Source organism: Rhinatrema bivittatum, chromosome 3 (assembly GCF_901001135.1).
Source record: "Rhinatrema bivittatum chromosome 3, aRhiBiv1.1, whole genome shotgun sequence".
Classification (NCBI taxonomy): domain Eukaryota; kingdom Metazoa; phylum Chordata; class Amphibia; order Gymnophiona; family Rhinatrematidae; genus Rhinatrema; species Rhinatrema bivittatum.
In genome coordinates, this window is record NC_042617.1 from 68,284,255 (window position 1) to 68,296,290 (window position 12,036).

Here is a 12,036-nt window from a genome sequence, read left to right on the forward strand (position 1 = left end):
AGAGGGCTGAAATCCAGAATCTCCAGGGTAGCATTCTCAGAAATACTCCCCATTCCACGTGCAGGACTCCAGGGGCAGTCAAGCTCCAAAGTCTCAATGCATGAATGAGACGATGGTATAAGAAAGAGTGATTTAGATTTGTTGAACTGGGCTTCATTTTGGGGAGGGGGATGGTCCAAAAGGATGGGCTCCATCTTAACGAGAGTGGATCCAGGCTGTCGGCACTAATCCTAAAAAAAGAGATAGCACAGCTTTTATACTAAATGATGGGGGAAAGCCAATAGTCACTCAAAAGCATATGGTATGGAATGATGTATCTTTGAAGGATACTAAGAGAACAGGGAAAATGGGGCATCCAGTAGAGAGGTTGCAATGAATGCCAAAGGGGATCAGGTGCCTTTAAGTAAAGTGCAGAAAGATTCCAAATTACCCCTGTCAATTGATAAGCGGGTTGTTAATGCAAACATGCTTTGAAAAGTCAATGTACAAATGCTAGAAGTCTAAAAACTAAGATGGAAGAGTTTGAGTGTATAGCACTAGATGAAGAGGTAGATATAATTGACGTCTCAGAGACCTGCTGGAAGGAGGATAACCAATGGGACACTGTGATACCAGGGTACAAATTATATCGAAATAAGATGGATCAAACTGGTGGAGGTGTTGCACTATAAGTTAAAGGGAACATTTACTCAACCAGGATAAAAGTTCTGAAGGAAACAAAATGAAATGTTGAATCTTTATGGAAATTCCAGGTGAAAAAGGGAATAAAATAGTAATGGGGTGTATTATTGTCCACCTGGTCAGAATGAACTAACAATGAAATGCTAAAAGAGATTAGAGATGCTAACAAAATCAGCAGCACAGTAATGATCAGAGATTTCAATTACCCCAATATTGACTGGGTGAATGTTATACCAGGACATTCCAGAGAAGTAAAGTTCCTAGCTGAAATAAATACCCGTTTATGAATAAGCTGATAATAGAACCAACAAGAGGAGAAACTATTTTAGACCTAGTCCTTAGTGGAACACAAGATTTGGTGTGAGAGGTAACAGTGTTGGAGCCACTTGGCAATAGTTATCAGAACATTATCAAATTTGACTTAACTATAGGGAGCACAAAAAAAAGAAATCTACTACAACAGCATTTAAACTTTCAAAAAGGTGACTATGATAAAATGAGGAAAATGGTTAGGAAAATACTGAAAGAAGCAACTGCAAAGGTTAAAAGTTTAGCTCAGGCATGGATGTTGTTTAAAAATACCATCTTGGAAGCCCAGAACAGATGTATTCCATGCATTAGAAAAAGGTGGAAAGAAGGCTAAATGACCATGAGCATGGTTGCAAGGTGAGACAAGAGAAGTTATAATATCTAAAAGAACATCTTTCAAGAAATGGAAAAGGGATCAGAATGAAGAAAACAGGAAACAGCATAAGCACTGGCAAGTCAGATGCAAAGCATTGATAAGGAAGTCAAAGAGAATTTGAAAAGAAAATTGCCATGGAAGCGAAAACTCATAAAAACATTTTCAGGTACATTCGAGGTAAAAAGCCTGTGAGGGAGTCAGTTGTACTATTAGATGAATAAGGAGAAAAAGGAGCACTTAGGGATGACAAAGCCATAGCAGAGACACTAAATGAATTCTTTGCCTCAGTATTCACCGAGGAAAAAATTGACCTGGCTTGGCTACTGTTGGAAACAGGATACCGGGCTTGATGGACCCTAGGTCTGACCCAGTACAGCAAGCCTTATGTTCTAATGATCAGTCTATGAGGTAGGACCAAGACTTGGACCAAACTCTGGCAAAGTGCAGACTGTGAGGCTAGAATATAACCAAATCCAAACAAAAATAATACGGCCACCAGCAGGATGTACAGGCCTAAGAGCTGGGAGACTCCCAGAGTGTCTAGACAACAGCCCATAGAGCTATGAGGACTAGATGGTGAGTCCAAGAAGCCCACTAAGACCTCCTGCTGGCAAAAGAACTGCCCAAACGGTCCTCACAGTAACTTATAGTCCATAATGTAGGACTGGTAAAATAGAAAAATCTGAGCTGTGCACATTTACATGTAATCCTTCAAAATTAGGCATTCTGTATTTTTTTTCTAGCACTTTACTCCTACTCCTTTGGACTTGCAGCTGGGTTGGAACCAAGGCTGGAATCTGAAGCCATGAGCCTTGGATCTGCCACCATGAGATTCCAATCACAACTATCTGGTAATTTTACCCCTATTGTATAGGGCTCCTCCCAACTTACTTTTACTTCAATCACTGCAGCAACAGATCTTGGATGAGGTTGTACACAATAGTTCCTTCCGGAACCCTACACTCATAGGTCTTAAATCCAGCCACTAGGTGTCACCATTGCACGACTGATTCCCTTTCCATGGGTTTTGAACCCTGATTTTACAGTATTCTCAGCCTTGTCCAAGCTTGCAACCAAACCACCAGTCAAGCTCTTCTGTAGCAATTCTAAATAACATGGCAGGAAAAGGAAACTACTGGATTTCACTGCATGCATCACTCAGGTTTGAGTAAAACTGAATGTCTGCCACTGCTGCTCCAAATGGGGAACTGCTAACATTTTCATAAATTATTTTGAAACAGGCTGGGCATGGCCATATTATCCTGAAAATGTAATGCAAAAATGTTAGTTTCACATTTCCCCACCTAGGAAAAATCATGTCAAATATAGCATTTTGTATACGTGCAAAAAAAAAAAACCAAAACAAAACAAAACAAAAAAACTAGCTATTTTTACTCAGGTTACAAGTGATACACCATTTTTTCTTTTTATAAAAGCATATTTCTTTCATAAAACACGGGTTATGAAAGTAAAAAGTACCACATGTGCTCAGATTTCAGTCATACTGTTATTCATGAGCCTCTCTAATTTAAGTTTTTCACTCATCACTTGCAGAATTATTAGAAAATAATTTAATTTCAAAAGATCAGCTTTATATTAGATTAACAGCACACATCTTTTATTCTCTCAAATTTTGGACATGCTCTTTATCCTACATCATGGTATATAAGATTTCATCAGTTAAAATGAGAAAGACAATGAGATGCAAGACCACCTCTGGCCAGAAACAAAGCTGAACAGCAATCCTATGTCATGGGGAGACTGAGCAGGAACAGCAGAGAACTAAAATTAAAAAGCAATTTATGGGCAAGAAACAAAACATTTTTATAGGTGTGCAAAGACATTTTTGTATCTATGATAAATACATCCAAAGGACAATGTTGCCTAAAGATAAATTCCAGGTTTCCAGGCTCTATTGGGCTATGGTACTATTACCCTTCATTCATACCTACCTGGTGGGACAGACACAGACAGACAGACAGACAACCCGCCCCCCCCCCAAGTCTAGCAACTAGGTGTTGCCACTGAACAATGACCGATGCCCTCCGGTTAGGGGCTGACATCCCTAGCATCAGCTTAGGTAGCACGAGTATAGCTTGGAATTGAAACCAGATCAGCTGCATAGAACTGCACATGCCAACTCTTTCAATTCTGAAACATAAAAAATGCATTATTGCTTGAATCTACTTGCAGTTCTGTTTTCTTGTAAGCTTCACCCTTTGACTAGGACATTAGTTTTCAGTTTTTAAACTTTCTTCCCAGGAATTTATCAGTATTAAACCAAAAATGGGGGGAAATCAGTACGAAAAAGAGGACTCTGTTTTTCATCAATTTTCTCCCATTTTTGTCTGTTACGAAAGTCACTAGCTATGACCTTAACTTAACAAACAAATAGGAGCAAACCTTGGGTAAAACAAGCTCTACATTGCCTGCGTCCCTGGTTATATTTACAGAGAAAAAAAAAATCTCAGTTGTGATGAGATCAATGGAGCGATTAAGTTTGTGCAATAAATGAAAAACGAATCTGCAGAAGTTGAACATATATACATGTATATGATATTTCAGATCGAACATCGGTATATAAAAAATAAATACATATATTCACTGCAATTTCTTAATGATCCTTGTTAGATATAAGAAATACCAGCAAACACAGTACATACCTTGCTGGAAAAGAATCTCCCTATCAACAAGCTTTTTGACGATGTTGACTGTTTGTTTTTCAAACACTGTGCTGGGAGCTGGGATTCATTTTGCAGCACTTGACCACTGAGAGCAGTAAAATGCTTCGGCAAGTGCCTAGTGTGGGCGAGGTAAAATCTGAGACTTGTCCGTAGGTAAACTTTTGCTTGCTGCATGGAGCTTCTCTTCTCTCCTTCCTGTTCCCAGAGGCTCCGGCGCTTTCTGGATGTTAGGTTCAGCCTCGGAGAGCCACCGATCATTTCAGAAAAAAGCCAGCAATAAAGGTTTCAATACTAGAGACATTATTATAATACATATAACAGCATGCGTCCTGAAGCAACTACTTACGCATACCCTCCCACTTCCTCAGTAGAAGGCGCGCAAGGATGACGCCTTCAAATCAGCACTCCATACCTAGAGTATCAAAGCCAATGGAAATGATAGTAAGGTCCCTCAGTGGATACGGGTGGAGAGAAAAGGCGTGGCTTGGATGGGTGGTGGCGACGTGTGATGACGTATATTCCGGAGGTTGAGTGCGCTACACTTAGTAGTGAGCACTGTATGTAAAGACAGACCGCGGGGTGACGCTGCGCTTGCACGTGAGGCAATTGGTGGGTAAAGTCTGTGAGTGGTGACCCCCTGCCAGGGGGTGAGAGGAAGTCGCGCGCGCTGCATCGATTTCTCCCGGGAACTAGAGGGAATTTCAAGTACCGTTCTTCGCAGATGATGAATGGGAGTTCTGCTGCGGAGAGCAGCGGCTCGGCCCAGCACCGGCAGCTGGAGGCGGGAGATAGAGACCGACCCGTGGTGGCAGGCAGGAAGGCCAGTACTGCCAGAGCGCGCTGGAAGCTGCTCGGACAGGTAATCGTCAGCGGTCAAGTGCAGCAGCATCATCCTCAGAGGAGCCGGCACCCCGAAACAGGATGTGAAAAAAAAAAACCCAAACCTTATTGCAAACTTTCTGCGAGCCGTTAACATGCACTACGAATAAGAGTTAAGAAATGTAATGTTCATGCTATTAAACTGGTTACCCGGGATAACCAACCAAGTAACAAGAATTATTATAAAAATGTTAACAAAAACTGAACTATTTTTGACTTGTGACAGATGTGCAAACTATATTTCAAAATAAGCTTATCGAATAATTTCCCGAACCTGGAAAAACTTTCAAAGATGGTAGTATTGTGCACATCTTGTTTTTTTTGGCCTTTCAGATTCTTTCTGTTTTGGGCTTCGTTTTGAATCGCACCCTTATTGGAGCTGTGATGTCATGGTTGGGCCACTGGATAGCAGAAGGAATCTAGATGGGCTAGTGGGGGACGGGCTGTGGTGGCTCTGGCTTAGAAAAACAGGTGGAGGTTACTTGAGCTTGGCAGGTCTGGCCTTTATTTATTTGACTATATATTCTATCTCTTGGCATTCAAGGTGGGTTATTTTCAAGTACTCTGGGTATTTTTCTATTCCCAGAAGGTTTATAATTGAAGGGCCTCATTTACAAAGACTTTTCCCATAGACACAGAATGGGAGTAAATCGGGCCCTAAGTTTGTACCTAAGACAATGAGTGACTTGCCCAAGGTTACAAGGCATGGTAGTGGGACTTGATCCTTGGCTTCCCTGATTTGCAACCCATTGCTGTAACCACTAGGCCCAGGATCATGATCTTACATGCTAGTTGCCTCAGTAGACTGATAGCTTGATACTCTGCGGGTAGAGACTGAATACAATACAGTGTTTTGCAAGTAATCTTTAAGCGTTGGTTCACAGTGACCTTCTTTTGATGATTTCACACCACTTTAATTCATCTGAGATTTTTGATTGTCCAAGCCCCTGAGGCAGCGGCTGTTGAGCTGTGAAACTCAGCCCAAGTCGGGCATTTTTATGAACACGTCTCTACTTTAATAAATATTTGGAAAAGACCAAGGCATCTATTCTTCTTTTTTGTGTACCTTAGTGTTACCCTTAACACCCACTCAGGGTTAACCCTATGCATACTTAGAAGGTGCTGCCAAGCACTGCTCAGGCCCTCCTGCTCATGTACCCGTACACTGGCAATCTCCTGCCAACCAACTGGGTTCCAACTTGCCTCTGGGGAAGTACTCTGCCTGCAAGCTATTTTCTAGTGGTTTCTTGGGACAAAACCCAGCGGTCACACAGTTTGTTTGTTTATTTAATAGTTTTTATATACCAACAGTTGTTGTGAACATCCCATCGGTTTACATATGACATAACGTAGCAAGAGGCTTTCCAATGAAACAATTTATATGGGAAAACAGGGTGTAAGAGCTAACAAGGAGAAACTGGGAAACATGAGGGGGAGAACTTAAACAACAAATGATAACCTGAGTAACATTATTTACAGGCATAGAAGTCAATATGCATTTGAAATCAAGGAGGGAGCACTCGGACAGGGCCTTGACACAGATCTGGTTCCTGTGCACACTCATCCATAACTGGAGAGTTGTAACGAGTTTTGGTCTAGTCCTCACTAGAGCTGGTACTGTATAACTAATGTCTGGATCAGTTCCAGTCTAGCTCTAATCCTCTACAGTCCTCAAACTGTTCTTGTCAAAGTTTCAAATGACCTTTGTGGGCAAGGGCTTTTACTCTATCTTCATCCTCCTTGATGTATTCGCTGTCTTTGACACTGTTGTTCATGCTACCCATTGACACGGATTTTGGGACTCTGGTCTATCCTGGTTTTTCTACTTACCTCTTCCATCATACTTTTTACAGTATCTTTTGGAATTTCTTCTTTGCTGTTATTTGTTGATGTGCCTCAAGGCTCTGTCCTGGGCTTTCTTCTCTTTTCTCTATACAATTCTTCTGTTGGTGCTCTGATCTCCTCCCATGGCTTTCAGTACCACTCTTATGCTGTTGACTCCCAGATCTACCTTTCCTAACCAGAAATTTCACCAAGAATCCAGGCTCAAATCTCAGCCTGCTTATCCGACCGCTACTTGGATGTCCTGCTGCCATCTTAAAATTACCATGGCCAGAACAGAACTTCTTGTTTGTTCTCCCCCCCCCCCCCCCCCCCCCAATCCACTTCCCTCTTCTCTTTTTCTGTCTGTCGATGGTATACTCATTCTCATGGTTCCCTTTGCCTGAAACATTGGATCATCTTTGATGCTTCTTTCTTATTTATCTACTCGTATCCAAAACCCTGCTAAAGCATGTCGCATTTTCCCTTCCTTTCTGAGAATTCTACAAAAATGCTCATCCATTCTATCGCCTTCCACTTACAGACTACTGCAACTTACTCTTCTTGGGCCTCCCATTGAACCACTTTCTCCATTGCAGAATTTGGCTGCATGGTTTATGTTCCTTTAATATTGCCATCACCATATATTTTATTTTATTATTATTTTATTTTTAATTTTTATATACCGAAGTTCTTGTAGGGACTACAAATCAATCCGGTTTACATAAAACGAAGAACTGCTCAACAGAGAGCGGAGCTTTACATGGAACAGAGGAACATATGGAACAGTATAACTGATTGACAATTTAACATAGTGCTAAATAAAGTAATAATTGTTTAACTGGAAATAAATAAAGCAATATAATATTTTATATAGACAGTTTAACTGTTTAACGTATCAATAAATATAAATATAAGCAATGCCAAATATATATATGAAATATAGTAAATTTTTGAGCTCAACGGTAATTGTCCAGTAGCAGATTCTAAAATTAGTACTTGATACAGTGTCCATAATTAGGGTAATTAGGATACTTAGGAATTGGGAAGTCTGTTCGTCACCGTAAAATTAATCGTCTGGGAAAGCTTGTTGGAAGAGAAATGTCTTCAATCTTTTTTTGAATTCTTGATGACTGGGTATAACACCTTTTCTCAAGTTGCTACATTGGCTCTCCATCCAGTTGAAGCTTACTCACAAATACATTCATTTTGCAACTTCTCATTGCCTATCCTCATGAATTACAAGGCAAGTGTGCTCGCCTATCTTCTCCACTATAGCTCCTGACCCTGTGCTTTCCATCTTGCTGCTCTGTATGAAGGGACTAGAGTTCCTGATTCTGTGCATCATGTGCCTTGTCTGGCTGCATTCAAGTCCAATCTAAAAACCCTACTTTGTGAGACTGCTTTTACATCCTAAACACTTCTGTACAATAAAACCTTCCACAGGCTCTTGTTTATGTATGTTTGTCTTGACTAGACTGGAAGCTTCATGGCACAGGGACTATATTGTATATGAATTTTTACAGCACTGCTTGTATATAGTAACGCATTAAAAATAAGTAGTAGTAGTAGTAGCCCAATACCCTGACTTCCCGTCAGTCACAATATGGAGTGTTAGAATATTACACCTTGTGGGGAATGGAGGAGTATGCGTGCAAGCCTCATTTTGGAATATGAGGCAAGTTAACCCGTTTACTCCTAGCTGCCAGAAACTGCAGGGCTGTCCTTGGGTGACTAACAGGAGTGACTGCCTTGAGCTGCATACTTTGGGGGAGAGGCAGGTTGTGTGCCTCTGCCATGGTAGCCTCATCCCCACCACTATAATTTCCTGTTAACCAGCATTCTGGGACCTCCTTGCATTTGATTGACCCTGGGCCCTGCATCCTAAGGTCATCCCTGGTTGTAGAGCATAGCAGAAGTTGTCTTCCACCTTCCTGACAATTTAAGAATTGCAAGGGCAGGAGGTCTTACTGAGGAAACAAAGTTCAGTGCAAATTAAGGAATCTCAACAGGCGCGCACATCCTTATTTTGTAGCACTTTTCTAATAATGCAGTATGAAGGGCCAGCCAGTCGACATGACTGGCAGGCCGGGATAATACGGGCCCAGGCACGAGCGGGAGGTGGCAGGTCCCTAGGGGGTAGGGACACCATAGGAAAGGGTGGAGGGCCCGGGAAGGCAGGGGTCATCCGAGGGGCAGGCAGCTGGGGGGAGTTAGGGTCAGGAGGAGGTTAGGTGGCTACCGGCAGGGTAGAGATAAGGGCAGAGGGAGGAGCCGAGGCTGAGCTGGCCAATCTTGATTGGCCAGTGAGCCGTGCTCTTGGCAGGCGTTAGGGTCTGCCTCGGAGCAGCGTGGCACAGTTCTTCACTGTGGCTTGGCTGCTCCAAGAGGCAGAGGCCGTTTTCCCTCCCACCCGCCCTTATTGTTGTCTGTTATGTTTTGAATTGAGTTGGCTGTCGCAGCGGATGGCCCGAGCCAATGCTGGCGGTTCACTGTTTATATTCGATGTGATGTTGGATTCAGGGGACAATTGAAGAGGGATGTACAACGGAAGAGTGGTTTGGTGGTGGACTCCTTGCTAGAAGGTGGCGGGAGTCTTCTGACAGGCCTGGCTACTTGCTCGATGGCGGCGGTGGCCCACTGGATTGGGCTCCTTGCTGAAAGGTGGTGGGAGCCTGAATCTGGTGGAGGAGGCAAAGGCGAGCCGAGGGGCTGGTGTGGAGCCGTCTTGCTAGATGAGTGGCGGACGGCTGGAAGCTTGTTGTTGTTGACTTTGTAATGTTATTGGGGCTCGGGCCTCCAGGTTATTATTAAAGCTGCGGCCTTGTTAACCCAAACCCCATTGTCTGTGATTATTGAGGAATGTAAAAGGGTGGATGTGAGAGAGAGATGTCCTGGATGCCCGTATTATACGTTATCCACTGCAAAAAAAAAAGTGAATAGAAATTCTACACTGGAAAATTAGATCAGAAGTTAAAAAAAAAAAAAAAAAAAAGAAATAAACCCCCAAAGACGACAAAATAACATGTCCTAGAGAAGAACAAGGTGACACTCCTATGGGTGAAGCTTTTTCCACAACAGAACACTTGTCAGTACTTGATTATATGATCATTAAATCTTCTAGTTCTTTCAGTAAAAGTATATCAAAAGAATGTTATGAGTTATACACAAATGAGAGAAAATGAAGGCCTTGACCCATAATTCTATACCCTTTTTGCTTGATACAAAGAACTGGATGTACTCGAGTTTATCCTATTTTGTGTCTATGGGGAAAAATGCTTAGCCCCTAAATTAGAAATCCTATTAAAAAAAAGTGTATAATATCCAAAATTACATTAAATTCATAAGTTTAGAATTATGAAGCATATGGGTGTTTCCTATCCAGAGTCGCCACAGCCCGGTCCATAAGACATGTTCTGATTAGTTTGTTATATTGCCCCTGTTCTTTGTTTTCTATAGTTCCATGTTTTGCACACTGAAAGAACTGGCTCAGTTGAATTAACAGAACTTGTCATACCATTATCATGGTTAGCTATCTCAATATTTTGTGCTGATAGCTTTCTAATGACATGTAATGTGTTAGTTTTATACCCTGACTTGATATTCATTGTAACTGATATTTTTTTTCTATTATACTTTTGCTCTGTAAATAACTTTAAATAGCATTAATTCAAAATATAACAAAGGTGTTTTTGTGTGTAAGATGAATAGATGACAATCATTCTGTGTTGCATACTCTTCATTAAAATAGTGTAACTTAAACATTCAGCTAAGTTGCAAACATAAATGTAAGTATATGCTCATCATATAATGTGAACTTTAGTGCAATGTCAATAAAGAGAATACCTACTTCTTTTCCTGATGTTCTGTGTTATCCATTGACCTTTTTCTTGTTTGAGCATTTCTCACACTTTTTTTTTTTTCTTTTTCTTTTCTTAACTTCTTGCTGGACTCTTTGCTGCCCTTTTTATTTCTATCTATTCACTATTTTGCTCTTATTGAGGTGCACCATATTCTCACTTTTTTTTTCTTCCTCTTCTGCTGTGATTCTTCTTGCCTTGCCTCTTGGTCCTACATTATTAATTTTATATATTAATAAAAATATAATTTTGGGAGAGCACTTTTTTTTTCTTTCTGAATATCTTTGTAATGTAATTTGTATAGCGTTGCCACAAAGATTTTTAAATATTCTGTACAGGTGTTTCTTGGAAAGCTTGTTTCCATTGTATTTCTTGTGGGCCAGGGCTTTGAAATTCTCTTTATGGAGGATATATGTCTAAAAATACTAACTTTTTGAATGCCATATAATGTTGGATGACTAATTTTTTATTTTGAATTAAATGTAAAAGGCCAAAAATAACCCTTGTGGTGTATGGGTTTTTTTCCCCCCTTGTTTAGAAGAGAGTTCAAACTACATTTCTACAAGCTAGTTTAATCTGCTGGAAGAATTTTTTTTTTTTTTTTTTGTAGCTGGGAGTGAAGATTCTCCTATGTTATTGCAGCTATCTTGTGAGAAAACTGTAAAGCTCCAGGTAGTAAAGTGCGCTTTTTTTTGCTTGTAACTTTTATAAATGTAAATAAATGGTAAATACAATTTTTTATTAAATTGGAGGTACCATTTATTTACATTTGATCTTAATTGATGGTATCGTGATAATACCGTCATTTAAAACAAAAACATGGTCATAATTTTTATAGCTAACTCATAATCTTTTTTTCCTGTTAAGTTTTCCTCCTCACCTGAACTCTCCTGTAATTCCATATTTTGTTTGGTATTGCCAGTTTTTTGTTTGTTTTTTTTTAATCTTCATTAATAACTGCTCTCTAATAGCTTATTTTACTTCAATTTTTTCAAGCAAGAGAGTGAGGTAGAATTTGTTTTCAGAAGATCTTCTCCCTGTAGTTCCATATCAAAATGAGCTATTTGGGATTTCTGCATGGAGATGTCTGTCATTTCTCTAGAAGCAGGGCTACCTCCATGTCTGCCATGGGGGTAAAAGCATGATTAGCTCTGCCTTTCTCTTTTGACGTACAGCTATGTGCTCATCTCAGTTATTCTATACAGAATTATTCTAGTTTTTGGAACTATATTTGTTGTAACTTGGGTATCGTTTCTCCATGTAAGCAGCTTAGTAGCATGAACTTTTACATTTCTTAATGGTGAACTGGCTTTTCAGAGGATGGTTCCACAAAACAAAAAATGGAGCGAGGTACTGCACGTCAAACATACAGTAACAACAAATAAGGAAATGTAGTAGATTTCAATGAGTCCCAAACCAACTTCAA

General features: G+C 40.4%; 2 protein-coding genes across 4 annotated transcripts in view; one reads left to right on the top strand and one right to left on the bottom strand.

Moving 5' to 3' along the window:
* The window catches only part of PREPL (prolyl endopeptidase like), a 125,527-nt gene extending 121,065 nt beyond the window's left edge, over positions 1–4,462 (bottom strand). The window contains exon 1 of one of the 3 annotated variants that reach the window (XM_029593340.1): positions 4,030–4,462. In XM_029593340.1, coding sequence (XP_029449200.1) covers positions 4,030–4,308 — 279 coding nt within the window. In that variant the 5' untranslated portion in view covers positions 4,309–4,462. The remainder of the gene's footprint in view (positions 1–4,029) is intronic. The other 2 variants (XM_029593341.1, XM_029593339.1) reach the window with 2 other exon arrangements.
* Positions 4,463–4,545: 83 nt separating this feature from the next.
* The window catches only part of CAMKMT (calmodulin-lysine N-methyltransferase), a 785,377-nt gene continuing 777,886 nt past the window's right edge, over positions 4,546–12,036 (top strand). The window contains 1 exon segment of the mRNA XM_029593342.1: positions 4,546–4,909. Within this exon segment, the coding sequence (XP_029449202.1) occupies positions 4,772–4,909 (138 nt within the window). The 5' untranslated portion in view covers positions 4,546–4,771.